We start from the raw sequence: 27,027 nt of genomic DNA, 5'->3' as shown, positions 1-27,027 counted from the left end.
TTTGGGAGAATGATCAATACCAAGATGAAGATCTACCAAGCTTGCATGTTGAGTTGGTTGTGGGCAACTTACAGCAGCCAGGAGCGACGCCTCAGTGCCTTCCATATGCATTGTGTCAGGAAGATTTTGGGCATCATATGGTAGGACAGAGTCTCAAACAAAGAAAGACGTGCTCTTTCAAGCCCACATTCCAGCTTGTTCAGACTTCTGTCTCAGTGACGTCTACATTGGCTTGGTCATGTGCATAGTATGAAAGATGGCAGAATCTCCAAGGATGTGCTTTACAGGGAGCTGGCCTCAGCACCAGGCCTGTTGACCAATCAACTCTGCATTACAAAGATGTCTGCAAGAGTGACATGAATTCTGGCAACATTAACCCCACTGTAAGGGAATCCCTGGAGACAGACAAGTTGTATAGCCACATCAGTAACCAGAGGAGAAATGACCACCGGAGGAGCGGAGAAGAAATGGCATGGTGCACCTGCATCAGTTATACTGGATGCCTTCATCTGCCACAGCTGGAATAAAGCATGTCTCTCCCTCATTGGTCTCAACAGCCAGAGCAGGCGCTGGAATTCTCCAGCAGTTTGGGTTTGACTTTGCCCTCGATGGTGCACTCTTCCATTGTCTCCCAAGACAGACGGATGCCAACACTCATATATACACATTTGCTGCTTTTTTTGGGGGGGTCACTGCATTGTTTGATTCTGCTGCTATTTTAATTTGTCACCACTATCATATTATTATATGTGTGAGGATTTTCCGGTTATAACTTTTTATTTTCCTTTGGAAGGTGGGATATAGATTTAATAAATAAAAAAAGTAACATGATTGTAATTGGTTTTTTAAAAAATATATAATAAGTCACCTTGGAAAGGGTAACCCTGAATATAAATATCGAAGCAACCACATTAAGTAAAGCCCCGTGACCAGAGCGGAACTTTATTCTGCGACTCTCCTCTCCCTTTGTTGTCTTCTCTTTCCCTGTCTAAATTTAAACTACTGTACACAATTCCCGGGACGGTGTTTTTTTTTTTTAACCCTCGCCTTTGACTTTCCGTCTTAAGTGTGTAAGCCATTAACTACCTAGCTGATGCAATGTTTCATCACCACACTTTAAAACTTAAATCGAACGAGCAAAAGCCACGGTGCTCCAATGCAAGCACTTAAGATAACACTTTATTATATCTGAAGCCCGGAACGACCAATCAAAACACAACTTTCGCGTATTTCTCCCCAGGAAAACAGGAAAAACTGACGGCTGCAAACGCCAAAAACGACGCGCGGCGCAGTCCGGGATACTTTCCCGTCGTGCCTTGCTCCATTCTCCCCGAGTCAACCATTTGGTGGCGCGTTGCCTTCTGGGAGTTGCAGTCTTTGCTCCCAACGTTTCCCTACACCGTCTATAGCCAGGAGGTGGGAAAGGGACTACAACTCCCGTCACGCAACGCGCCTCCCTTGGCCCGGGAGGGGGACTCGGGCTATATCTCGGGACCTATAGTCCTCGCACCCCCCCCCCGCACACCTTTGTCCTCATGGGGAGCGAACTACAGTTCCCGCAGAGCCGAGGGGCCCGGCCGCTCTAAGGTCTCCGCCGCCCCTCCCCCGCCCGGCTTTGGCAGGGGCTTTTCCCAAGATGGCGGCTCCCCCTCCTCCTCCTGCTGCTCCCCGGGGCGCCGGGGTCGGGGCCACCTCCCCGGGGGGCTCCCTGGGCTACTGCTTGGCCCAGCTGCAGAAGGGCGCGGAGCCGGGCCTCGGCCGGGCCCTGCTGGCCCTCAGGACGCAGCACATCAAGGAGGCCGGGGGCATCGCCCGCTTCCGGAGCCGAGGGGGCCTGGCGCCTCTCCTGGGGGTCCTGGCCGGCGCCCCTCGGCCGCGACGCACCCTGGACCTCGCCCTCAGCATCCTGGGCAACTGCTGCACCGAGGGCGCCAGCCGCACCCAGGTGCGCGAGCTGGGCGGGATCCCGCCCCTCGGTAAGTGGGGGGCCCCACTTATGGGGAGGACCAGGTACCCCCTTGGGGTAAGGGGGAGCTCGGGGGCAGTCTTGGTCCCCCCCACAACCTGGGGGGGGCGCCAGGTGGGATCCTAAGACCCCCAAGTCAACCCTCCAGCCCCCCTCCCAAAAATTGCCTGGGTGCCTGTGTTGCCAAGGCCCCCTTGACTTGTCAAAGGATGGGGTCCCGTCCCCAGAGTTTGTAAGGATTATTGGATCCTCGCGTGGAATAATAGCTGCTTTGGCTCACTTTCTGGGCCTTTCTGCCTTCTCCAATACCTTTATTTTGGGCTGTCATGTGTGATACCCATCTCGTTAAATAAGATGATGTAGCTTGGATTTCCTTATGTTTTTGTTTTTTTAAAAATCTCTTGCTTAAAGGGCGTTAAGTGTTGGCAAGTGGAAATCACAGAGTTGCAGAACTGTTGGAAGGGCCAGCCAGCCCAAGCCCCTGCAACACAGGAGTCACAGCTAATGTTAGGCTTTGCCCTTGGGGCTGGGGAGGGTTGAAGCCATACGTGCAGTTCTAAGGGTGATGAGCTGTCGCCCTTGGTTAACCTCTACACCGGACTGATGTTGGGTGTCAGAGTAGGACCCGGGATGCCAGGGTTCAAATCCCTGCTCAACCACGAATCTCATTGGCTGAACCACCCTGAGATTGGTGGGTGAAGGGTATACAAACTGAATACATACATAAATAAAATAACTTGGGCCTGTCACTCTCTGCCTCACAGGGTTGTTGTGAGGATAAAATGGGGCCGGGGGACAGCCATTTATGCCATCTTGAGCTCCTTGGAAGAAAGGTGGGATATAAATGTAATAAGAATAAAGGGCATTGGCATGGAACATGCGCACACGTCTTGGCATCCTGAGCTACTCGAGTTGGACTTGTGACCCTTTGAATGCTGCGGTGGGAGGAGATGCCTAAGCCTTTAAGGGAAGTTGCTTGAGGATGCGCAGGGATTTGTAATTTGCTTTTTGCAGCTGGCAGCGCCACCTGGCCGTTAAATGTGTAAATGCCAAAGCCTCAGTCTTTCCATCCATGGAGGACGGTGCAAAACTGCTGGCTTGAACCAATGCAAATTTGTTTAAGTTCAGTGTTTTCCTTTTGAGCTTCTACCCCGTTTGGTTCTTTCATAGGTTGTGGGGCTGTTTTAAGATGAGTGAACACATGCAAACTAGAAGTGGTTGGCTTTTTCCCTCTAGGAGAAGCTAGCAATGATCTTGGGGATTTGGGATTATACTGAGGTTCCCCCTAGCAGTAGCAAGACCTTGTGCGTTTGTGCATTTGGAAAGCAGTGTTTACACTGGTTGTCAAAAGAGACCACACCTTTTCATAAATCTTTAGCACTATACAGTGTAGAGTAAGCACTGCAGTACATAGAATGCAGAAATGTGATAATTCCTGGTTGAGGGCTTAAGGCCTGTATTACATGGAAGGGGTGGGGGTAGAATCAGGCAGAAAATGCTACCCTCTTTAAACAGCTGTTCTTACCCAACTTAAAAAAAAAAGCAAAGAGAGCTAAATCTGCTGGCCTTTAAAGTGCCGCAAGACTCTTGTTGCTTTTCACTGGAACAGACTACCACAGCTATTCCCCTGAAAGTTGTTTGTGGTTTTACAGCTACATTATTCTCCATCTCTCTTCCTTCCTGCCCCCCCCCCGCCACAATCTGTGGGTTTATAGTTACTATCCTGAGATCGCTTGCTGCAGAAAGCATCCAGAATCGGACGGCACGAGCCCTCGGCAACTTGGCTGTAGACACAGAAAACTGCCAGGCCATTCACGAAGCAGGTTGGAAGTGGGATGGTGCACTGGGTAGGGATGGAGGGCAGGTTTGTTCATGTGGGGCTGGGTGGGGGTCCAGTCCATATGTTATGACTTCCTGCCCCTTTGCAACAGGGGGAATGGCATCTCTTTCTGCCTGCTTTCCCGCTCCGTAACGAGGTGCTCCTCATTTCCACGTGTTAGACTGACATGAGTTTATATAATTACTCATTGCCTCCATATCTTAATAACCGGAAGCTTCCTGGTGAAAACTAGCATAGTGGAGGGGAGTGCTAAGAATCTGAGCTGGAAAAGCCCAGTTTTATCCCAGTTATAGCCTCACTTGGTGGCCCCAGGCAAACTTCTGCACTCTCACTCTTGGCACCCGCTCTGCAATACTAGGATCATGTTGGCCTACCTTACTGAGCTGTTGTAAAGATTACAGCAATAATGTCTGTGAAGTACTCTGAGCGCTTGAAATGCACTGTATAAACATGAAGCTTTGTTCTCGTTATTGAAAATATTTATAGTCTTCATGTATTACAAAATTCCCAGATAGAATGCGCTGGGATTCCAGAATGAATAGGGGATCTGTGTTGGAGCATTTGATAAACTACAAACAGGTTGTGTGTTAAATTAGGTAACATGCTAGCAGTTTTCTCTCTTAGCCTAGGTAAACTTGGTGGGGGAACGTATTTCGTGTTGGAGACTTGTTTTAATTCTCTCTGTGTATCTCTCTCCCCACCCTCGTTTATCTGGGACAGAGAACAGAGGAGGGGTGGGAATTTTGCTGTAATTTGGGTGAAATTTCTGCACAACTTTCTGTTTGGATTCAAGTGCAGACGTTCATATAAACTTCTAAAACTTAGATGCAGATGGAGGAGTTGCTTTGGAATCTGTGGCAGCCCTCTCAATAGAAAGGGATGTGGCCACAGAACCCTTTTCTTTTTGCTCCCATCTGTGGAGCTGGGGGTAAGATGGACACCCATCTCTGCTAAAAAAATCACCAACGTGTTTTTCTAGTAGCCTGGAAGGATGTGGCATATAACCTTGATAAAATTGCCTGGGAAGTGGCGACTGCCCTTTAAGGTCCTCTGCATCTGCTGCTCACAGCACCTTCATTGCAGCAGCTGCTGAGAGTAGCAGAAAAAGATGGGGGTGGTTGTGGAGAGAGATGGTGCTGAGACTTGGCAGGCCAGTTGGAGAGGCTTGGATGTTTGCTGGCAAACCATAGAGAAATTGTAATATATGAGACTCTATAACTTGGCTTTCTTTTTCTTCCATTCTCTCCCCCACCCCGCCACCCAAAAAAATCTCCCATTACAGGAGCAGTGCCCCCACTGGTGCAGGTCCTCACCACCTCCCAGGACAGAGAGTGCTTGCAGAGTGTGATCAGGGCAGTGCGCTACCTAGCTGACACGCCTGCGCATCGCCTTGTGCTGGTCCAGCAGGGGGTGGTGCGCTCCATTGCCGAGCGCTTGGCTTCCTCCTTGGATGACGCCGCCCTTGTTGCAGCTGCCGTGCGCGCCCTCCTGGAGCTGACGAAGGGTTGCAGCCGCGACTGCGCGCAGCAGCTCAGCTTGGCGGGCGGCGTGGCAACCCTCGTGGCCTTGACTAGCCACGAGAAGCGGGCGGTGCGGGAGACTGCTCTGGTGGCCCTGTGCAACCTCTGCCTGCAGGGCATGCTGAGGCCAGCTGTGGGCAACGCTGGCGGAGTGGAGGTGCTGGTGGGGGAGATCCGGCAACGCCAGAGGGCCGGGGCACCGGGCATGGCCCTCCATCCTCTGGTGAAAGCTTTGTGCCTGCTGTGCCGAGAGGCAATCAATAGAAGCCGGGTCCGAGAAGCTGGGGGGCTGGAGCTGCTGCTGTCCCTGCTGCGGGACCAGGGCCACAGCTCCTCCCACGATCGTGTGGTGGTGGCCTTCGTGGCCTTTTTCTATGATGAGGAGGCCCTGGAGGTGCTGCAGGCTGGAGGGCTTGTGCCTTTGCTGGTTGGGAGGCTGGCAGCGCTGGGCCAATGGAGAGGCCGGAAGGAAGAAGAGGAAGAGGAGGAGGAGGACCTGGTAGATGAGAGGGATGCAGCTTCTTTTGACCTACCTGCAGAGGGGCGTCGTGGGGAGCAGGCCACGCCTGGAGCAGAGTCTTCCAGCTTTCAGAGCCTCAGGTAAAGAATGTCTTGAGCTAGGGAATTGTTTTATGCAAGGGCTGAAAGAGGTGATGTCCTTTCAAAAGAGGGCTTTTTATGGTGAGCAAAGTATATACCCAGAACATGCCAGTTCTGTACCAGCAAAACAAAACAAACCCCATTTGGAATGTCTTGTGCAAATAAGTCACATCTAAATGTGTAGCATTTTCTATATTTTTAGCAAGGCTGTGGAAAATGGAAAGAAGCAAAGGTGTCAAGATTGGGGGCAGGGTCAAAGGAGCTGGACAGGGATGTTGCCCTACTCCAATCATTGCCAGCTCTGCGGAATCACTTTTAGCTTGTTTTCAAACTTTTCTCTGCTGGAAACGCAGGTTGGAAAACTAAACAGTAAAGTTAAAGGGACCCCTTGACCATTAGGTCCAGTCGTGGCTGACTCTGGGGTTGCAGCGCTCATCTCACTTTATTGGCCGAGGGAGCCGGCGTACAGGTTCTGGGTCATGTGGCCAGCATGACTAAGCCGCTTCTGGCGAACCAGAGCAGTGGACGGAAATGCCGTTTACCTTCCCGCTGGAGCAGTACCTATTTATCTACTTGCACTTTGACGTGTTTTCGAACTGCTAGGTTGGCAGGAGCAGGGGCCGAGCAACGGAAGCTCACCCCGTTGAGGAGATTCGAACCGCCGACCTGATTGGCAAGTCCTAGGCTCTGTGGTTTAACCCACAGTGCCACCCGCGCCCTTAAACAAAACTAAACAATAGTTTTGCGTTTAAACTGGGCTTGAATTTCTTAGGGTTCTGTGTCATGTGCTTGCCTTGTTCCCCAGGATTGTTGTGCTACTGGGGGTGGCTGTGGTTGCTGCCACCAGATGTTCTTTGTATTTTGCTTCCATGTCCTCTTGATGCCATCGTTTGGCTGTGTGGTAGCAGGAGCCTGCAGTGTTCGATTCAAGGCTCTGGCAAGCATGTGCCACCGCACAGCTGTACGTGCAGATGCTTGCAGTATTTTGCAGCTGGCTGCCAAAAGCGGAGTCATGCACACAACAACAGATGCCTGTAGTCCGTTTGCTGTGGGCTAGAAGCTGATACATGCACTCTTCTCCAACACTTCGCACCCGCTAATGGCTACCTACCGCATGCCACATGGTCATGTGATTCCCTCCCCACTGCCCACCCCAAACTCTACAATCGCTTTTGTACTTCATCCGTTATATCTGTGCCTTTCACTCTGCAGATCCTGGCTTCTTTCTGAAGGCTACATTGCCAGCCCAGGAGACCTTTCTCCACAGTGGTCCCCCGACACCACCCTTTCTGAACTGGATGTCCAAGGATGTGTCAGCCCCAACCAAGAGCTGCAAGATGAACCCCATGGGCCCTGCCATGCCGTATCTGGAGTAAAAACCCAGTCCCGGGCCGAATCCCCTGATTTCTTAAATTCTCCATTACTGGATTTGCCCCTTGCATGTCAGCCAAGTTCTACCGAGACCTTAAACCCAGCGGAGAGAGATGGAGCGTATCCACAGCAGAGCCTGTTCCCGGTGGCATCGCCTGTGTTCGACAAACCTGGAAGTCTCTGTTTGGAGGTGCCAGATTCAGAGGAGATCAAGGAGCTGGAAATGGTTGAGATGAGTAAGCAGCAGAAGGGGCTGCTGATGAAATCAGAAGAGGAAGATCTAGCCAGTCCAAAGAAAGGACTCCCTGGACAGGACGTGTTGAAGCTGTCCCATTCATTGTCCTCAGGGGCAGCCCCAAATTCAATGCTGACGAATCCATCAAAACCAGGTGAAGATACGGAACAGCCGACCTGGGTTGCTTTGACAATGGACCAAAATGAGCCTGGGACCAGTAACTCACACTTGGCTGCCATGGCGTTGATTCCGAGCAAGAGTGACCAAAGCCAACTGTCCCCCAGGCCCATTGCCAAATCGCCAGCCAGCGAGGAGGCCTGTCTGATCACCCCAAAGCTGAGCATTCAGAGCCTCTCAAGTTCTCCCGATGAGCACAGGACACCTACGTCCTGCTGGAAACGCCGTGCCAAGTTCCGGTCAACGTCTGAGCAGGTGCCACCTCCTCAAGCATCACGTCCTGCTGGCGAGACTCCGTCCCCACTGCTCTCCCTAGCCCTGCCGCTCTCCCTCTCTCCACACGGGGGCGACAGAGAGCTCCATGCCCCCGAGGCCCCCGTCCTGCTGCTCCTTTCCCGCTTTTCCCAGGCTGAGGATCCCAGCCGCAGCTTGGTGACACCGACCACCTTGCAAGGGCTGCTGCGCTACGTCACGAGAAGCCCCATCCCCTCCTCTCGCTGCCTCCGGCTGCTGCATCGCCTCACCTGCAACCCCACTTGCCTGGAGGCCTTTGTGCGTTCCTACGGCGCTTCGCTCATCCATGCCTGGCTGATCCTTGGCGTGTCGCCTGAGCAGGTGGCGGTGGCTGTTACTGCCGAGGAAGAGGGGGAAGAGGCGGAGCCAAGAAGCGTGGATGCTGGCAAGCACGACGTCAGGAGGTTCAAGGAACTTGGTGTGTGGATTTTCTATTATCTCTGCATTCCAGCGTAGCGGTTCTTAAATTTTCCCCCCACTAGTAAATAAAAAATTTCTGGAGATCTCAAAAGGCCACTTAATTACCCCCCCTTTTTTTTGGTCCTGTACATCAAACCACATGCACAACTCTCATTACAGTTGGCGTTTGATAGTGCCTTTCTAGTGCAATGGATGTGTTGGGAGCTTTTGAACAGAGTTCAGGGAAGTCTAGTTTGGCTCAACAGAAAAATAAACCATACAATTGTAGCGTTTGAAGGGACCACAAGGGTCTTCTAGTCCAACCCCCTGCAATGCAAGGATCTTTTTGCTCAACATAGGGCTCAAACCCACAACCCTGAGACTCTCGTGCTCTACCAACTGAGCTATCCCAGGGATTGAGAGTTGAGGGCGAAGTATTGATATTCCACAACCTTTCTGTGGAGCACCCAAAAGGAGACCACCAAAACGGTGGTCTACTGAGGATGATTTGAGAACCTCTGTTCTAGGATATTGGAATTCAAGCCTGCATAGTTTATTTTTTTGAGTGGTTCCTCATATTAAAGAGGAACCAGGTATTCTCAGGTTGAAGATGCTGTGGTGTCTCACTTTAGTGGGTCTTTGGCTCATTGGAAAGCCAGTTGGTTTGTTGGGATACTGTGGTTCCTAGTCTGTCTTTGCCACAGGCCATGCTGTTAGCTGATGCTCAGCAGGCCTTTGCCTCTGAAGTGGTTTTCAGTATTGGAACGTGTAAAGCGACCTTATGGTAGTGTATGAAACCACTTTCCCCCTCACCGCTGAGTAATTGAAGTCCCCTCCACCTCACCCCAGCTGACGTAGGCTGGGGTTGAGGCTTCAGATCAGAGAGAGCCTTTTTGGTTCCCACATGTTTCGCAGACATAAAATGGAGCATGAAATAAATTGTGGGGGACCGCAGCTCCTGCGATACAGAAAAGGCTGACTGGGCAGTTGGGGGCAGGGCAGATGCCAAAAAGTGGGCTGGCTCCCTTCAGAGTTGATGCAGATGCCGCATCAAACGGAGGCGCTGTTTGTTGAACACATTTCTAACCCATTCTTCCCCTTCCCACCAGGAGAGACGCTGCTGATGAACCTTTGTGTGCAAGCGGAGTCCCCTTACGGGGTGGGTGTCCTCACCCACATGCTGCTGTCGGGCTCCGAATCTGATCAGGTGGCCTGTGCACTCGCCCTTCCACTTATCTGCAGGTAGGTCTGACATTGCTCTGTCAAACTGGTATGAAGAGAAGGGGATAAAAAGGATTTACTTCCTCACGTGGTTGCAGTTTCCTCATGTGGCTACCAAAATGGTGGCGGCCATCTTGAATGAGGAGCATCCACCAGGCTGGGACGGAGTGACCCCAGGGTTTTATTTAGCCCCAGATTCAGAAATTTGGGGGTGTGGACAGTGAAACTATTGGGGGGGGGGAGTATATTACTCCTCACCACATGAACCACAAGGCACTCAAAAGAGTGTATGAGATATTTATTTTTGAAAGAAGCAAAAAGTGTGGAGACTGAGGAAAGAGGAAAGTGTGTGTTAATGTTGGGGGTCTGATATTTTACAATTCTCATTTTTCAGCTAATAGAAGGGGGGAGTTGGGATCTAACGAAAGGTACTGAGGATACAAAGCGGTTTTCTCTTTGTCTCCCATAGGAAGGATTCCCTTTGCCGGAAACTTCTGCTGGACCACTCTGGCCTGCGTCTCCTGTTAGGTGCCCTGGTGCGGGACCCCGATCCCTGCCTTGTTTTCTACGCCTTGGATTCCCTCTCCCTCCTCCTGGGCTCCCAAGCCACAGGTCTTCCCTCGCCGTCCCCTCCTGCCTCCAAGAGGCCGCGCCTGGATTCCCCACCTCCTTGCTCTTATTGCCGCTTCATGGACGAAGGCAAGGCCGACTTGTATTTCCAGCTGGACTCTGGCACCCGGGTGCCCACCGTGCGCCAGGTCATCAGCGAAGCCTCTGAGGTCTTCTGTGCCATGCTGAGCACTGGGTTTGCAGAGTCGTGCCACACCACCGTGAGGCTGGGCGGTGTGTCTCCCGAGCCCTTCCTGGCTCTCGCGCACTTCCTCCATGGCTGCCGCGGCAAACCCTGCTCGGTGCTGGGGGTTTCGGTCCCCTTCGCTTTAGCCGAAGAAATCCTCACGGTTGCCGAGCAGTATCTCCTCCCCGAGCTCCAGTCCCTGGTTGATGACGCCATGTGCCGGGACTTCCTGCGCCCCGAGACTCTAGGCCAGGTGTACTGCTTGGCTGAACGGCAGAACCGGCCCCGCTTGCTTCGGAAATGTGCTGCTTACATTCTCCAGGACGTGGCAAGGCCCACCCGCCAAGCCGCGGTGTTGGCCAAGCTTCTCCAATCCGTTGGGAATCCTAGCAGGTTGGCTGAGGAGCTGCTCAGGGTGGTGATGGAGTCCCCGTGGGGCTCTGGTGCTGAGGTCCAGCTGGGCTGAAGGATTTACAGCTCTGTCTCCTCCTGCCCTGTTCCACCCCCCTTCTCTCTCTCACGCACACATGCACACACATAACCGCAATATTGGCTTTATAGTGGAAACCCAAGTATGATGACAGAAGGAGTGCTAGGAGAATAAATAGGGTGAGACTCAAAAGAATGGCCTCACAGTGGTCAAAGGGTCATCTTCTGGAGTGGGGAAGCATGTGGGGCAGTGATGTGGCAGTGAGCGCCCCACTTGATAGAGGGGTTGTGTGCGTAAGGTTGGTGGAGGTGACTGCATGAGGGTGGAAAAGAATGGAGGGAGGGAGGAAGAGGGCTGGGTGGGGCAGTGCTGCCACCCAAAAGGCATGGGGGAGGATTTAAATCAGATGTGGGGAAACTTTGGCCCTCCAGATGTTGCTGAACTACAACTCCCATCATCCTTGGCCGCTGACCACGCTTGCTGAGGGATGGTGGGCATTGTAGTTTAGCGACATGAGGGGTGCCAGAGGTTCTCCACACCTGATTAAGATGAAAGGTGGAGGAACCAGGTGTCAGATTCCGCTTGGACGCAACAATAGCCCCTTTTGAGGAGGGTTTCTGTCAAGAGCACTTAAAAATCAAAGAATGGCCAGCCTCAATGTGATCTTGGGCATGGCAGCATGTTCAAAGTGGGCAGGATCCCTTTCTGATAGCGTATCAGGAAGGGACCCCAGATTGAAAAATACAACATTTCTGAGAGTGCCATTCTGATGGCAGCTGCTCCTGGAATTGATCTTAGTCTTGGGAGGAGATGTTAAAAGGGCATGAATGTATAACTGAAGAAAGGTGAGCCATCTCACAGAGATGGGGGGGGGGCAGCAAAAGCATTGATGCCACCAAGTAATGGAAGGAATTTGCAGGATATCAAAGGTCCTTCTCTCCAGGACACGTGGAAGCACTGAGAGGAGTCTGGCCCATTTGTATAGATGGAACTATATTGCATATAAGCTATTGTACATAGAAAAATACAGACATCAAAGAGGTACTCGGAGCGTCTACCTGGCCTCAGCTTATTTCTGTGAGTGAACAAATGGGAGGTGACCAACCCTTGTTGCTGCAAAATTGGCTGCGACCCAGTTTTGAGCCAGCCTTCTGCGAACGAACCAGTTGTTCCAGACCCCCACAACGAGTCTCTCACCATTAACCCCGCTCACTCTTAATGGGTGGGAGGGATATTTCAGTGTCATCCAATGGGGGATTCTTGGCACGAGGGATAAAATGTGTCTGGTCTGCACCATTGAGTTCTCTGGCCATTGAGCAAGCTCTTGAGGGGTGGGATTTTCACTTGCATGCCCTGTGATGCCAATCAAGCCTCACTGAATTGAATTGTGAGGCCTCTTAGCCCCCGTTCCTCCCCTCCCCACCTCCTTTCCACGCCAAGGACAGGAAACGCCTGCTTCTAACTGCATCCAGATGGTCTGGAGAACTGGCGAAGGGGAGGGAGAAACCACTTCCTGAGAGCCTGATTACTATAGAGCCTGTTCGTCTAGGATGGGGTGGAAGGGAGCGCCTTCCCCAATGGATTCTTTCTGGGTCCCATTTTCAGTCCCATATTGTTGTTTCTGAAGGGTTGGCTGTCATCTGTTTTTTTCCTTGGCATTTATTGGGTGCTGGAAGCTGACCGCTAGCATACGTAACCCTGCCACTGAGGTTATGGTGTAAAATCACAGCTGGGAGATGCAGCAGAGGTACGCTGCTCCTTCCCTCTTGGGATACTGTGTGGATGATTTGAGGTTTTGTAAGGACTTCATTTTTTTAATGTTATTTTCTGGTCATGCTCCAGTTCCTCAGCATGTGAGAAGCATTTCCTATAATTTTATCTCTATGCCAAGAAAACAGTCACCTGCTTAATTTCTGCATGATTGGTTGCTGTAGAAGGCAGAGGAGCTGGGCGTAACACTAACGGTGGCAGTCCTTGTTCATCACGCAGCCATCATGCAGTCTCAACATATCTGGTGCAGAAGCAAACCAGGCTGAGTGTTCCAGGGCTTGTTTTCCTTCCCGAATTCCTCCTGTGCCTGGCTCTTCTCTTGGCACAAGCCTGTTAGGCTGGTGAGTGTTTCAACCTGGGTGAAGAGTTTTTATTATGGTGCTGAAAAAGCATTCATCTGAAAAAGCCCACACTGTGAGCAGGCCACTTTCAGGAGGGCTGAGACCATACCTTGCGAAAAAGTCTCTTGCAAAGTGTTCACTTCAAAAATGTTCCCTCTACCCTAGAAAATTCAGCAAGTCCTAAACCTTGTAAGTATAGCCCAATCCCCAAAATACTACACGGTCTGCAGTTCAAAACAACAAACCATTGCAAGGCAAAAACATGCAGGATTGTGACAGCCCATTTTAACACAACTCGTAGGGTGCTTTCAAAGTACATCAATACTCTTGTAGATTAGGATTTTTAAAATCCTATTTCAATTGGGGGCAGGGCTCAGTCTAAGTGGCTTGCCTAGGGCTGCAACTAGATGTGATGTAGAAGGTCTGTCAAGAGGCAGATAAAAATCAATAGCCCTTTTGGCCTGACAAATTCACTCGTAACTACCTAGGAAGCTTGCCTGTACCAGGTCTTGTCTATTGAATAAGAACCGGGAATGGCTTGGCGGGATCAGGCCAGTATCCCATCTTGCCCAGTGGTCAACAGGATGCCAGAGCACTGCTCTTCCTGCTGTTCTCAGCAGCTCATATTCACAGGCCTGCTGCATCTGACCTTGGAGGCACAAGCAAAGCATGTGTTCTGCTACTGAGCCATGGACTCTGGGAAAAGGGGTAACCCGCCATCCTAACCATTTACCTATCCAGGGACTTCTGGGCTCTGAGCTCCCATGCCTAATCACAACTCTCGCTCATTAGCATACCCTCTTCTTACAAGCTGCTCCAAATGTCCCCCTCCCCCAGTCCTTAAGCCGTCAAACCTTATGGGCACCCCAAAATTGTTATGGTCAAAAGCCCAACTCCACCAAAGCTTTTAACAATCCAGCTCTGATTTAACATTCAGGTACGTTTATTACATATCGGAGTTCTCTCGCTCTCAGCAACTTTTTTTTGGCTTGCACCATTTACACCCCGTGTTTCCTCAGTCCTATAAACATCCTCTGAATTAAATAATCTCATTTGGCACAAGGTATTAGATTCCGTCCTCACCCCCCCTCCCGCCATCATGAATAACAGCTGCAGCGTAGCCAAAACCCATTTCTGTCCAAAGACCTCATGACCTCAGCTGGACTTGGAAGTTGTACATCTCTTTCCCCGTTTTGGCACCTGGAATCTTGTGAATTCCTGGGCCTCATCAGAACTTAAAATGATACTGAAAAGTTAGTAGACCACCCTGTGTGCATGTGTAGGCGCAGTGCCAACTTGAATAAAATATTGTGCGGCCAACATAATCGATCACATGACACATTGTGCACACACCAGTTGAATGGGAGTGCCCATCAACTTTGGGGGGCCCAGCCCCCACAAATATTTTATTGTAGGGACCGAAGCCCCCATGGCCCTTAGGAGTTGCCTGCTATGCACACATCTATGGCCTCATCTGCACTATACATTTAAAGCAAGATCGTACCACTTTCAACCATCAGTTTGTTAAGGTTGCTCAAAGTTGTGAGACCCTGTTCCCCTCTACAACTCTCAGGGTGGTTTAACAGCCAATCCCTCTTCCCAGAGAACAGAATTGTAGTGCTCTGGGAAGAAGTGGGGTCTCCAAAAAATTCTTCACCCTTAACAAACAATACACAGAGTCATACCTAGGCTCCCTTGTGCCCTTGGCAAGGACATGTGCCCAGTGGCCCAGAGTGGTGGAGCAGCAGCCCAGGAGGGGTGAGCAAATGGGTGGGTGGGCTCCTAGCCACTCGGAGCCAGAGAGGAGAGGTGATTTTTGCTCCCCCTGGGCCTAAACCAGGCTTCCTCAAACTTGGCCCTCCAGATGTTTTTGGCCTACAACTCCCATGATCCCTACCTAGCAGGACCAGTGGTCAGGGATGATGGGAATTGTAGTCTCAAAACATCTGGAGGGCCGAGTTTGAGGAAGCCTGGTCTAAACCCTTGGTGGGGAGCAACCTAGCTAACCTTAGGTATGCCCCTGACTACACTTCCCATGATTCTTTGGGGGAAGACATGACAATTTTAAAGTGATACGATAGTGCTTTAAATGTACAGTGCAGACTGTGTGTTGAGAGAGAATACAGATTTTATACATGCTTAGCTGCCAGGCTTTCTTCCCAGTGTTCAAAATCGAATTGATAACTTTTCTCCAAAGTTCACACCTTTTCCTGTTCTTACTGTTTTACTCCATAATATCCATGCCGCGCGGGGTTCTGCATAAGCCTCATCTCATTCCGCTCCCTAAAAGAAGCTAGCTGACAGGAGCAATAGGCTGGACCTCTTCAGAAGGAGTCTCCTAAATGGCCAAGCAGCTCTGCTAGCTTTGAGCAGCTGCCACCCCCACATCTTTGCCCCAAACACATTAGTCGAGCTGGTCCAAGATGTTCTGCCGCCTGAGGCACAGCTGCAAAAGGTCCCCTCAAAAGCCAAGGGGGTAAAGCAAAGTATCCCAAGGCCAGGTAAGTCATTTTAGCCCATGAGGCTGAAAACCACAGGAGCTCAGGTAAAAATATAAAATCAGTTAGCTTAAAAAGTTGCTGCCTCTTCTTTACCACGTCCAAAATTGGCGGCCTTGCTGTCTCTGCCAGAAACCCTTAGCAACTGCCTCCCCTCACTAGGCCTTACTTCCCTTTCCCAGAAGGTGCCTATATTCTCTTCTCTTCCACCCCCAGGCTTTTAACTTTCCTGCAAGAGAATCCAGTCCCCCACCCCCCTGCTCAAAAGACAAGACCCCTCAGAAATGGAACCCAGGCGTCCTAGCTGGGGAGATCAGGAGCGATTTCTATGGGCTGCTTGCTTTATTACCCTGTAACCCCCCCCCCCGCGCCCTATAGGGTGGGATGGGGGGATCGAGTGTTTGGGGGGCAAGTTCCAGCGCGGTGCGGCCCCCCCCCCGCCGCGCGATGCGCTGTGGGGCGAGGGGGGGCGTCTCCATCCTTCCTGCCCGAGCCTCGGATCCCCTTTGCCATAAATGGTCACCGCAGCGGCAGCGGCGGCAGCAGCAGCGGCGCGGCAGTCGAGCGGGGCTGCGCTCTGGGAAGGCGCGTCACTGGGGCGGGGGCCGCCCAGCAGCCAGCCACCGGCCCCGGAGTCCGGGACCCAGCCCGCGCCCGCCCGGGATGGACGATCTGGGTAAGGAGAGCCGAGAGGGAGCTCCGTCCGCCCCCCCCCAACCCGACGACCCCATCTCCCTCCTCCCTCCTCGCGCTCTTTCGCGCATTCCTTTTCTTTCCTCCTTCTCTCTTTCTCCTTCTCTTCCGCGCTTCCTCTTGTCTTTCTCTGTGACAGTTTTTTCTTCTTGCACGCCGTCTGGCAGCAGTTCTTGACCCAAACCGATCTCCTTGCTTCCCATGTTGTGTGTCTGCCTGCCTGTCGAATTGCCCTCCTCCTCTTTTTCTTCCTTTCTTCTTTTCACTGACCACTGACTACTCTCGTCGAGGGTTTGGGTGGTTTTGTGCGCGATCCCCTCCTTCATTCATCTTGCCATATTTCCTTTCGATGCTCCTTCTGCCTGACTTTTTTTTACTGTCCCCTTTTGTCCAACTCTCCCTCCTCCCGTCACTTCTTTTCATACTCCTGCTACTGTGGGAAACACCCTTTGTGCCAGATGCCGTACACCCCCCCCCCCGGCAATGGATTCTTTGTGCTGTGCTGTTTTTGCAATAACTTTCTTTCACTCTTTACAAAAAGAAAGAAATGAAATCCCCTGTTGGCTGTTCCTCGCATTCTGCGGGCCCTTTCACACATTACGTGAGAACAAACCCTGGTTTAACCGCTGAAATGACGGATTGCCCATTCTGGGCTTTCCTGAGGGAAGAGTGTGTGTACTTGTGTCTGATACACGTGTTTGCAGGCACACAAATTCCTATTGCCGCCTGCCACCTGTGGCCTTCATTTAACATTTTCAAGTGTGCAAAAGTAATGTGTGAATTGGCACTTTATTCCTTGTGCCTGCTTTCACTCCCCCCCCCCATTTCTTTCTCTGACACCTCCTTGTGCTGGTCTTCCTCCTCCCTGGCTCCTTTCATCCCTTGCCACTCCTATTATCTCCCTCTTTCCCCCGAATGCCCCTCCCTGTCTCTCTCCCCATATCCTTGTAGCTGGCAGGGCGGGTGTCGAGGGTGGGGTGGGGGAAGAGGCTGCGTTTCCTCAGCCCTTCCCATCCGGAGAAGGAATGTATTTCTCAGCGTATTCCTGTGGCTTTGCGGAATAGCTGAACAGCGGCTCGACGCCAGGGGAGAACAAGGGTGCTTTGCAGTCCTCTCTTAACTTCTCCAGCACCCCGCGGACATTGCCTGCAGCTGCCTCAGCTAGGCAGGAAAATTGGGGGGGGGGCTCCTCTGCGCCCCAGCATTCCTGGGAGAAAAGAGTTGCAGCAGAGAACCCAGAAATCTGAGGTCCTCATCCACTCCCTTTACTTCAAACTAGATCAGAGACTAAGGCCACATCTGCACCACACATTTAAAGCAGGATTTTGACACTTAAAACAGTCATTGTTCCCTCCCATGAGGAATCCTGGAAAGTATAGTTTGTTTAGGGTGCTGGAGGTTGTTAGGAGAGCCCCTATTCCCTGCACAGAGGGGCAACTGTCAGAGGGGTGCAGCAATCAATCCTTTCCCCCAGGGAACTCTGGGAATTGTAATGTGGGGGGGAATAGAGGGGTCTCCTAGCTACTCTCTGCATCCTTAACAAACTACAGTTCCCAGGAATCTCTGGAGAACGCCATGGCTGTTTAAAGTGGAACCATAATGCTTTAAATGTGTGAAGACAAGTGTCGATGTAACGGACAGGGGTTTCCACAACCACTTGAAAATAGTGGCAGACTGCTTAATGATATTTCTGTCTGTTGCTGCAATTTTAATGTGCTGCGCTAATTGCTGCATGGTTTCTAATTGCATTTCGAATTGCTTTTATTTCCCATTTTGTATTTTATTGTTCTACAACTTGAATCCCACAGAATGCAATCCCACAGAATACCAAATACAACAGGACCATACAATATAAAAAGAAGCAATAAGAAAAATTAAAACCCAGTATCGATATTCAGTGCACTGCACCCGCTGTTCCTGGCTGCTGCTCGTGCTGTTCTTGACAGACACGCAGTGGATTATCTGAGCAACATTAATGGATGACTGGTGCATAGGCGCCGACTCCATGGGGCCTGAGGGGGCCCGAGCCCCCTCAAAAATTCGTTTGGGGGGGCTCCGCCCCCCAATAATCTCGGGCGCCCCTCCAGCAGAGCGCCACTGCCGCCCCTCCCCCAGCCCAAAATGCACAGGGTCGGGCTGCATGCCTCCTGCCCTCCCTCCCGAGCAAAAGCTCCACCCAATTTCCTTCGGAGCTGATTAATAGGAGCAGCACGCTCTCCCCTATTCGCTCACGAGGAGGCGGCGCCACTTTATCTGCATATTCATGAGCTTATTTATTATTCATGAGCTTTCCCGGGCCCCCCCAATATTTTTTATAAGTCCGCGCCCCTGGACTGGTGGCCTGTGGACCACAGTTTGGGAACCTCTGGCCTAGGGCCCAAGAGTCAGGGCCCGCCCAAGATGTTTTGCTCCCTGGCACTGCCCCACGGCGTTCCCCATAAAGTAGCTGACCAGGCTGGTGGCTGAATCTACCACTGGTGTGTGGGGCAGGTCCCTCCACTTTTCCTGAGGCCTGCAGGGTAGCATAGAGAGCAGGTGGCTGGCCTTCGGTGTAAGACTCACACCTCTGCCTAACACTTTGCAGTTGCTTCCTGTTTACCAGAAACGGCCGCCTGAAGTTGCTGCCTCATTCTGCCTAATGGCAGGACCGGCTCTTCTCAGAAGTGCCCACTGTGGGTTCCCCGTCTTGCCTCCAGTTTCTTCACAATGCTGGGAACAGAAACTCCCCACAGATATGTGGTGAACAGGCAAAGGAACACCTCTTCCCCTTAGTGTATTATATGAAACACACACCTCATAGAACCCAGGAGCTCTGGCTGCCACCCAGCCACCATCTTCTTTTATAATCCCTCTCCCAGTTGGTTTATTTTCAAGGGGCAGATGCAAATTTGTGGAGCAATTCATCCTCCAGTTGCCGCTCAGCAGCCAACTGATAGGAAAGGCAGGGTGAGAGAGCTCATCCCAGGGCAGTTTCGCTCTCTTGTGTGGGCTGAAGAAGATCATATAACACGGATTGGCTGCACTTAAACTGTTGACTTTGGACTTATGCGCAAGCGGGTGTTGTACAAAGACTGCTCAAAGAAGCAATGGAGCCCTGTGTTTTTCAGGGAGCACCTGTGAGGAAGAGGGGGAGAGTTATTTCCTAATCTCTACCCCTCCCATTACAAGGAGATCATGTCCCGTTTTGGGTGCCGGTTTCCTGTTGCAGAGGCAGATTTGATTCAGGTGGGATGGCATCCCACCAGGAAGTTCTCCTAAGGCAGCCCTGGAAGCTCTCTAGGCGGCCTTGGGCCTATGATAGTCTTTCAGGCCTGGCCTACCTCGGAGGATTGTCCTGCCATTTAAATGCTTGAAGCTTCTTGCAGGAAGGGTGGATAAAACATGCAAGGAAAAAAGAAACCGAAATAAACAGCAGCTGTGCGCATTAGTGGACAGACTCCTTGTTTGTGTGTGTTGAGATTTGTCAGCTTCAAGCACAGAAACTGCTTTCTTGTGGATTAATCAGTAGTGAGCGTTGAGAAGTGATGGTCCTCTTTGATTCCATCTGCTGGCTCCGGGGTGAAGCATCAGTGCTCCGAGGGAGGTTATGGCTGCCTGTCGGCTCTTCCCCCTCTCCTCCCCGCCCTGCTCCCAGTCCCCATGTCTCTTATCCTCCCCTCTTGTATGTTACATTCCTGTGTCTCTCCCTCTGTGGTTTGCTTCTCAGCTTTAGACACATTTCTGCGCTGTGACATCAGCCAGAGAGGGGCGGGAGGCAAAGTTGAGAGAGTGAGAGGAAGAAAGGAAGGAAGGAAAGGAAAGAAGGGAGAAAGAGAGAGAGAGAGAGAGAGAGAGAGAGAGAGAGAGAGAGATTTCCCCCCTTCTCCTTATTCTATGCTCGCACACTCCAGCAAACAGCTGGAATAACAGTTAAAGATCCACTCTTTCTAATTATGCTCTCCAAATCCCTCTCCTTCTGACACCCCCTCCTCTTTTTGGCCTGAGGTGACCTCTGGAAGAAGAGGCACACTCAGACTTGAGCAAGCTTACTGGGTGAATTTACTGGAGATTTGGTGAAGGGAGCAAGAGGGCTGTGTGTCAGGGGCAAGGGGTGGGAGGGGATGGGTGGTGATGATAATAATAATAATAATAATAATAATAATAATAATAATAATAATAATAATGTGACTGTCTCTGCATGGGGAAGGAACTGATTGCAGCCTCAGATCCACTAGACTAGATGATCCATAGCAGAATTGCTGGACCCTCTTGGGACATTTTCTGGCTTCAAAAGGATCTGTGTGTTCTGCTCCAAATGTGCATTAAAATAGATGGTTAGGGATACAGAAAAAGGATGTTGAAAGATGGAGATCCAGCGCAGATCTGGGAAAAGACCCACTGGAGGGGGAATCAATTATTATGGAGGTTTATTTGACACCACAAAGGCCTGAGTTTTAAGAGGACTTCTGAATGGCTGTTCCAGAAATGCTGGCTGTCCCTCCAATGGGAGAGCATGGCTTGGAAGGGATCCATTACAATTATAGCCTGTGTGGTCAAAAGAGCATGCCGGCTGGGAGGGATCAGGAATCCACAGGGTCAGATTAGAAGGGGATCCCTGGGAGCCAGTTGCTTGGGGCTTTGAAGCAAAGAATCTGGAGGGAAGATGTGTGTGTTGTGCGTCCAGGAATACATTTGGGTTGCACGTGTGAATTTAATTATGAAACCGGGGCATTTAATTAAATGGGAACATTGCAATAATTAGGAATGTTAAAAGGAAAAAAGATTTGGCCAGCAATAATACAGACTGTCCTGACTTGGTGGTTTTGTAATAACATTTGCTGCTTTGTTGTTGTCGGCCCAAGCGCTGCTAACATTTACTCTGTAGCATCTGTAGTGTGCGCTGGAGTCTAGGCTGGACCCAGGAGTGGTACAGTCCCTGCCTTAGAGCCAATGTATTAAAGCAAATGGACTGGGCGAATGGGATGGAGGGGACTTCATGGAGGGGACCTCCACAGGCTTCAGACTACAACTGCCATCAGGTTGCGGGTGGTGAGGGGCACCTTGTCAATATCTTTATTATTCCAGGACTGCAGGCTGGCGTTGGGCACACTTGAGAACCATGTCGGCGTCTTGTTTATATAGACGCTGGCTCCTGGCATCTTGGGACAAGCTGGCTGAGACCAGGAGGATGAACAGACTTCTTGTCCCAGATGCACATCTGATCTGCCACAGATGGTCTGTTGGGTTTAGGGAACTCAAAAAGGCCTCTGTGGTGGACATCTCACTCTGGGTGGGAAAATTGCAGGGAGGGGGTCTTTTGTACAAAAGAGCGATTGTGGGGGAAGGCTGAGCAACTTTGCCTGCAGTTGAAACGAAAAGTTTAAGTCTCTGCGGGCAAGAAGACTTGATGGAAAGCAACAAACTTGTAAGCCCATGCAGGGAGAATTCAATGCTGAGGTCAAAATTTCCTGGGCTTGTCCCAAGAACGTGGTTTAAATTCTAAGGCTTTGACCCTGTGAGGAAGGCTCTGAGCATGTGCAAGAAAAATACATCCCTTCAGTTCTGAAGAATACATCAACTTCGGCCTACCTCACAAGGTTGTTGTGATTCTTAATCTCAGGGTTGTGGGTTCAAGCCCTGTGTTGGGTAAAAAAAATCCTGTATTTGGTGAGCGCCCTCATACTGCCCATCAGTCTCTCTCCATGCAGATTAATAATAATAAATACAGTATAACCCAGGCATAGGCAAACTCGGCCCTCCAGATGTTTTGGGACTACAACTCCCATTATCCCTAGCTAACAGGACCAGTGGTCAGGGATGATGGGAGTTGTAATCCCAAAACATCTGGAGGGCTGAGTTTGCTTATGCCTGGTATAATCCCTGGGTTCTTTAGTGGTTGTTGTCAGGGGGAACAGTTTGAACCAGGATGCTTTGAGTTCTTTGGGATGAATGAGGACTAGCGACTTTAGCCTTATAGGCACTGGCTACTTCAGAACCTTAGCTGGGTTCCTTTTCTTTATGTCAATCAGAACTGGAGGGCTGGAGAAAAGAAAATGACCAATCTGCTTTGTGTTGCTTCATGAGAAGGCCTCTCTGTGTACTTTATTACACACATAAAAATAAATAATTGGATCTCAGAGCATAGGATGGTTCTGGGGGAAGTCAACCACATTTTAATCTCATTGAAATTAATGGGTTTTGATTAAGTTCCACTAGTTTTAGTGAGACTTAGGCTGCAATCTTAACCATGTCTAAAGGTAAAGGCACCCCTGAGCATTAGGTCCAGTCATGACCGACTCTGGGGTTGCGGTTCTCATCTCGCTTGATTGGCCGAGGGAGCCGGCATACAGCTTCCGGGTCATGTGGCCAGCATGACTAAGCCGCTTCTGGCGAACCAGAGCAGCACACTCAGAAATAAATCCCCATTGATTCAATGGGGCTTGCTCCCATGTAAGTGGCGTTAGAATTCCTCTGGATTCCGCCTAGGCTCTGAAGGCGCATGACGTGCCCACTTTGCTCAAGCAAAGCAGCTCTGGGTCTGATCAATGCCTGGCTATGGGATCTTGCCTGGCAATTCTGCATAGGCCACTCTAAGCTTTGTGGAGTCAATGACTCATAAACAAACAGGCATTTCTTTCGGATCTGTCATCCAGCCCACTCCTCGTATCTTCTCTGAAGTTTGCTGGGATGTGACACTATCTGAGTGCGCAAATCCTGCTGTTTTGTACCAGGGAGAATGCTAAACTTCCTGAGAAAGCACAGTATTCCTTCCGGTGAGGAATGCGGTTGCAAGAGGGAAAGGGACAAAGTTCAGAGTGCATGCTTTGGATGATTTGATCCTCAGCATCTCTAGTTAGGGCTCCTTAAAACCCTGGAGAGCTGCTGCCAGTAGGTGTCAATAGTATTGAGGTAGATGGACCAGTGGTCTGACTCTGCGTAAGCTTCCTGTTGTGGGCATAGCCTAGGCTGGATCCTATTGATCTGCTGTTGGTTGGTTGCCATTCTCTTTTAATAAAATGCTTTAGGAGTTGCGCACTCCTCCTCTCTTGCGCAGGAGTGCACCTTGATATCTAGATTAAAAGGGGGAAAAACCAGGGCAAACAGTGTCAAGTCTATCCTCTTGCTGTAAGACTATCCTTCCCCATCAATATATGCAGAGAGGGCATTGGACTGTGGCAAGTACAGAACCAGTCAGGATGGGATTATAAGGGGATCATGTCCCTTAGGCCCAATCAGGGCCAATAGATAAAAAGGACGCAATAGATGGTTGCTTAAATAATGTAAATTCAGGCTATGCTTCCTTTTCAGTATTAAACACAAGGAAAAGCCAGCTGCTGGCTTGCTTGCTTGTGTTTCTGAGACAGCAGGCCTGGCCGGGGGGTGGCCTTGCAGCTTATTTTGGGGTCTTGCAGCCTAACTTTAGCATTCTCCCTGCACATTCAGCTGCTGGAAGAGGAGAAAACCAGAGACTTCTGTCTCTCCCCAGATTTTACTAAAAGAGGGTCATTCTAAGGGGAACTTTCCTCGGTGTGTTTGTGTGGAGGGAAGGTTCAGATTGCGTCGAAAGGACTGGTTGCAGTTCTCGGCATTATTACCATTCCAGAAGACACTTGTGGCTACCTGTGGCTACCGAGACCTCTGAGCACCCATTGTGCGGAATCACAACTGGGGAGAGATGCTATCAGGCCTTGCTTGCAAACTTCCCATTGACATCTGGCTGGCCACTGTGAGAACAAGATGGCTGGATAAATAGTATGGACAAGGGAGGAATTCAGTTCAGTTTGCAGTGAACCTACCTAATTCACACTTCCCAAAACTGTATACGAATCAAAACACAGCCATTCTTTGAAATTTGCGCTGCTCCAAATTTTGCAATGGAGCTCTCCAGCCAAGTCATGGGTGCAAAACTCCATATATTTAGGAGGTGCTTCAAAATGAATATATGAGTGAAAATCATGTACAATATATTGGGGGGGGCAATTGGTCTGCCAAAAAATGTGTCTTTTGGGGCAAAATTGCATTCGAAAACTAGGAGAAAATTGCACTAAATGCTGGTGAGGTTTCGTGAGGATTAACCCCCCTCCGCAAACGGATGAAGAAATGTGTGGAACTAAACTTAAGAATGGAAAACTGAGAAACTGAAATAAACTATAACTGTTATGTTTGCTCCTTCCTACTAAATGAGCCTTTGGGCAGATCTAGCAGGGCTCCTTTAAAGTCCTTATATTGGGGGCGGGGGCGGCAGTGGCATTGCTCAGAATGAGGATTCTTGCCTTTTCTGCTTAGAGAGCTGGAATTGGTAGTGATCCTCCCCCCTCTGCCTCTTCCTCTCCCCTACTCTGTCCCTCATGTTTACATCAAAGCCTCTCCAGGTCTCCCCATATTCCTAGAATGCCCCCTTCCTGACTTCCTGTCTGCCCTTTCCTGCTATTCCCCCCATTCTCAACCTGCCTCATCTCTTTCTGTACTAGATGCTCTCCTGGCTGATCTGGAGACGACAACCTCCCATATATCCAAACGCCCCGTCCTGCTCACCGACTCCGGAGGAGCCCACCCCAACGGGCTGAGCCAAGACGGGACCCCAGACCCCAAGCCAACTCCTCCACCGTACAACAACCCTCAGCAGCAGGTAAGCATTTGGGGAGGTTAAGCAGGGGGCAGAGGAGCTCTGTGGGGCAATAGACCTTAGCCCAGGGAGTGGCTCCCTCTCATTAGCATCAGTGCTTAACCATAACTTGTTTGAAGGGAGGCAAAAGGTATTATGGGAGGAAAGGAAACAAGCTGACAGGCATTGCCATTGAGTTATGTATGTAGCTGCTGCTCTGGGAATACATTTCTACCTCGGAAGTTGAATGGAATCCGTTCCGGAAGTCCGTTCGACTTCTAAAACTTTCAGAAACCAAGGCGCAGCTTCCGATTGGAGTCCATGTTGGACGTTTGGGTTCCAAAGAATGTTCGCAAACTGGAACACTCCCTTCTGGGTTTGCGGCATTCGGGAGCCAAAACATTCAGGTCGCAAGGCATTAGACTTCTGAGGTATGACTGTAGACACTCTTGTTTGTTTCTTTAAAGGAACAGAACATCTGTCCATAAAAATAACGATCATTTATTTGAATGCTGTCTTGCCATAGTAAATCCTGCTCAAGGCAGCTCATGACACAAAGAAAAATGATATGATTCACTAAAGCTCCAAAATATAACAAAATTTTAATGCTCAAAAAAAAGTTGATGAGAACATTTCACTGAGAAATATACAATAAAAGTAAGCATTAATTAATTAATCTTATCTAAATGAGCCCAGGGTGGCAAATGACCAATGCTAAAAAAATTAAAGTTTCTTAAAACAACTCTGGTGCAGATGCAGTCTGGGGAAAATCTTAAGTCAAAAGGCTTTGCTGAAAGAGGAAGGTCTTCAGGAGGCACCAAAGAGATATCAGAGATTGTGCTTGTCTGTTATTCATGGGGAGGGAATTCTAAAGGAAAGGTGCTACAAAAAGGATTACTGAATTCTTACATCCTGAGGAACTGAACTCCTGATTAGGTGGTATCTGCAAGAGCGCAGTGGCTGATTGGGTGAGATGTTGATAGCGGGGGTGTCTGATTGCTGGCTGTGGTGGTGGCCTAGTGGTCACAACTACCCTACTGAAAAGCTTCTTTGGGGAGGAGCTGAGTTAGTGACGCTGTTAATTCCCAGCCAATCAGCACTGTGCACAGCCTCAAACACACAGCTCCAGTTTTCTCCCCCTGAGCTCCATCATTGTTTGTACTTCATGGTAAACTATAATTAATGGCTTTCCATGATCACACCTTTCTGGTCTGTTTGTCTTCTGGGCTCCTGCTGGGAGGAAACAAGCCATGATCTCTGGCTTAGCATTACCAGGGGTCAACGTTTATTTCTCTCCCAGCAAACCAGTCACACTTAATTCTTAGCTTACCGATATCTGTTTCAGATGTACTGCTAAGCCAGGGATGGTGGTTTGCTTCCTCTGTGTACCATCACGGTAAACCATTAACTATGGTTTATTTACTGTGACATGAGAACTATGGTTTATTTACTGTGACGTGAGGGAACTCAAGCATGGCTTTGCCACAGGAATGGGGAACCCTTTTCAGACTGAGGGCCACATTTCCTCCTGGGTCACATTCCAGGAGCTGCATGACAGGGACAAAAATGGACAGAGAAACAAATGCAAATTTTTACCTGTGTACCAACGCTCCTGCACTTATCTGTTGAAAAAAGCAAGAGGCAAGATCAAAGTTCAAGGACACATTCCAGCCAGGCAAAACCACCCACGGAGGGTACACATTAGGGCTGGTCATAGGTGGGACCTGGGGAGAGGGGTGTGGCCAAAGAGGAGCCTGGATATTGTCCCAAGGACCACACAGAGAGGCCAGGAAGGCTGCATTTGGTCCATAGGCCTGATACTCCTCACTCCTGGTTTACCAGAATGTGTGACCTGGACTAGTATGTCTAAACAAAATGTGCACTTCTGCAGTGAGCTCACCAACCAAATGATGCACAGCTGTATGTATGACTTGAGGCAGGCTTAACTCCCCACATACTTCCTTTGTCCCACTGATCAAGATTTTGCAAGTTTCAGGAACAGGATAAGAACCCAGATGAGCAGCGCTCCCTTTTCCTTGCTGCTTCCAACACTCTAGAAAGAAAGAAAACTGTCCATCTCTAGATGTTTTGTCTTTACATGTGGATTATATGTGGATTATTCAGAGGCTTCATGTTCTTCTAGTTAGTCTGTGTCTGTCCAGCACATCAAGATGCAAACTCTTTCCTCTGCTTTTACAACCTCCATCTCCACCTTTTAATCTCAGGCTGGGACCACAGCCATGCCGGTAGACCCATTCCCAGCATCGACCATGCAGGGCGGAAGTGACAAGG

The 27,027-nt window shown here is 50.2% G+C and overlaps 2 protein-coding genes across 3 annotated transcripts in view; both read left to right on the top strand.

Annotated features, from left to right (window-relative positions):
• The first annotated feature begins 1,424 nt into the window (after positions 1 to 1,424).
• ARMC5 (armadillo repeat containing 5) lies at positions 1,425 to 11,893 on the top strand. 2 transcript variants are annotated; one of them, XM_083472226.1, is made up of 6 exons: positions 1,425 to 1,976; positions 3,682 to 3,789; positions 5,089 to 5,926; positions 7,139 to 8,421; positions 9,512 to 9,644; positions 10,093 to 11,893. In XM_083472226.1, exons 1-6 carry the CDS (start codon positions 1,637 to 1,639, stop codon positions 10,883 to 10,885), a joined length of 3,495 nt encoding a protein of 1,164 aa, XP_083328352.1. In that variant the 5' UTR covers positions 1,425 to 1,636; the 3' UTR covers positions 10,886 to 11,893. The 2 variants fall into 2 exon arrangements, with proteins under 2 accessions (XP_083328352.1, XP_083328353.1); XM_083472227.1 differs by lacking the exon at positions 1,425 to 1,976 and adding an exon at positions 2,447 to 2,657.
• A 3,849-nt stretch (positions 11,894 to 15,742) lies between these two features.
• Positions 15,743 to 27,027, top strand: part of TGFB1I1 (transforming growth factor beta 1 induced transcript 1) — a gene marked incomplete at its 5' end in the record, with an annotated part of 22,979 nt that continues 11,694 nt past the window's right edge. The window contains 6 exon segments of the mRNA XM_083472101.1: positions 15,743 to 15,776; positions 15,779 to 15,846; positions 15,848 to 15,897; positions 15,899 to 16,134; positions 24,602 to 24,759; positions 26,961 to 27,027. The exon segment at positions 26,961 to 27,027 is cut by the window's right edge and continues 13 nt beyond it. Of these exon segments, the coding sequence (XP_083328227.1) occupies positions 15,743 to 15,776; positions 15,779 to 15,846; positions 15,848 to 15,897; positions 15,899 to 16,134; positions 24,602 to 24,759; positions 26,961 to 27,027 (613 nt within the window).

This window comes from Podarcis liolepis, assembly GCF_965112155.1.
Source record: "Podarcis liolepis genome assembly, chromosome: 13".
In the NCBI taxonomy this organism is placed as follows: domain Eukaryota; kingdom Metazoa; phylum Chordata; class Lepidosauria; order Squamata; family Lacertidae; genus Podarcis; species Podarcis liolepis.
This window is presented reverse-complemented; position numbering and strand designations above follow the sequence as displayed.

Coding starts and splice junctions, on each gene's coding strand:
- ARMC5 (XM_083472226.1), top strand. CDS start 1,637: ATGGCGGCTCCCCCTCCTCCTCCTGCTGCTCCCCGGGGCGCCGGGGTC. Junction 1,977..3,681: donor GGGCGGGATCCCGCCCCTCG/GTAAGTGGGGGG, acceptor GTGGGTTTATAG/TTACTATCCTGAGATCGCTT. Junction 5,927..7,138: donor TCCAGCTTTCAGAGCCTCAG/GTAAAGAATGTC, acceptor TTCACTCTGCAG/ATCCTGGCTTCTTTCTGAAG.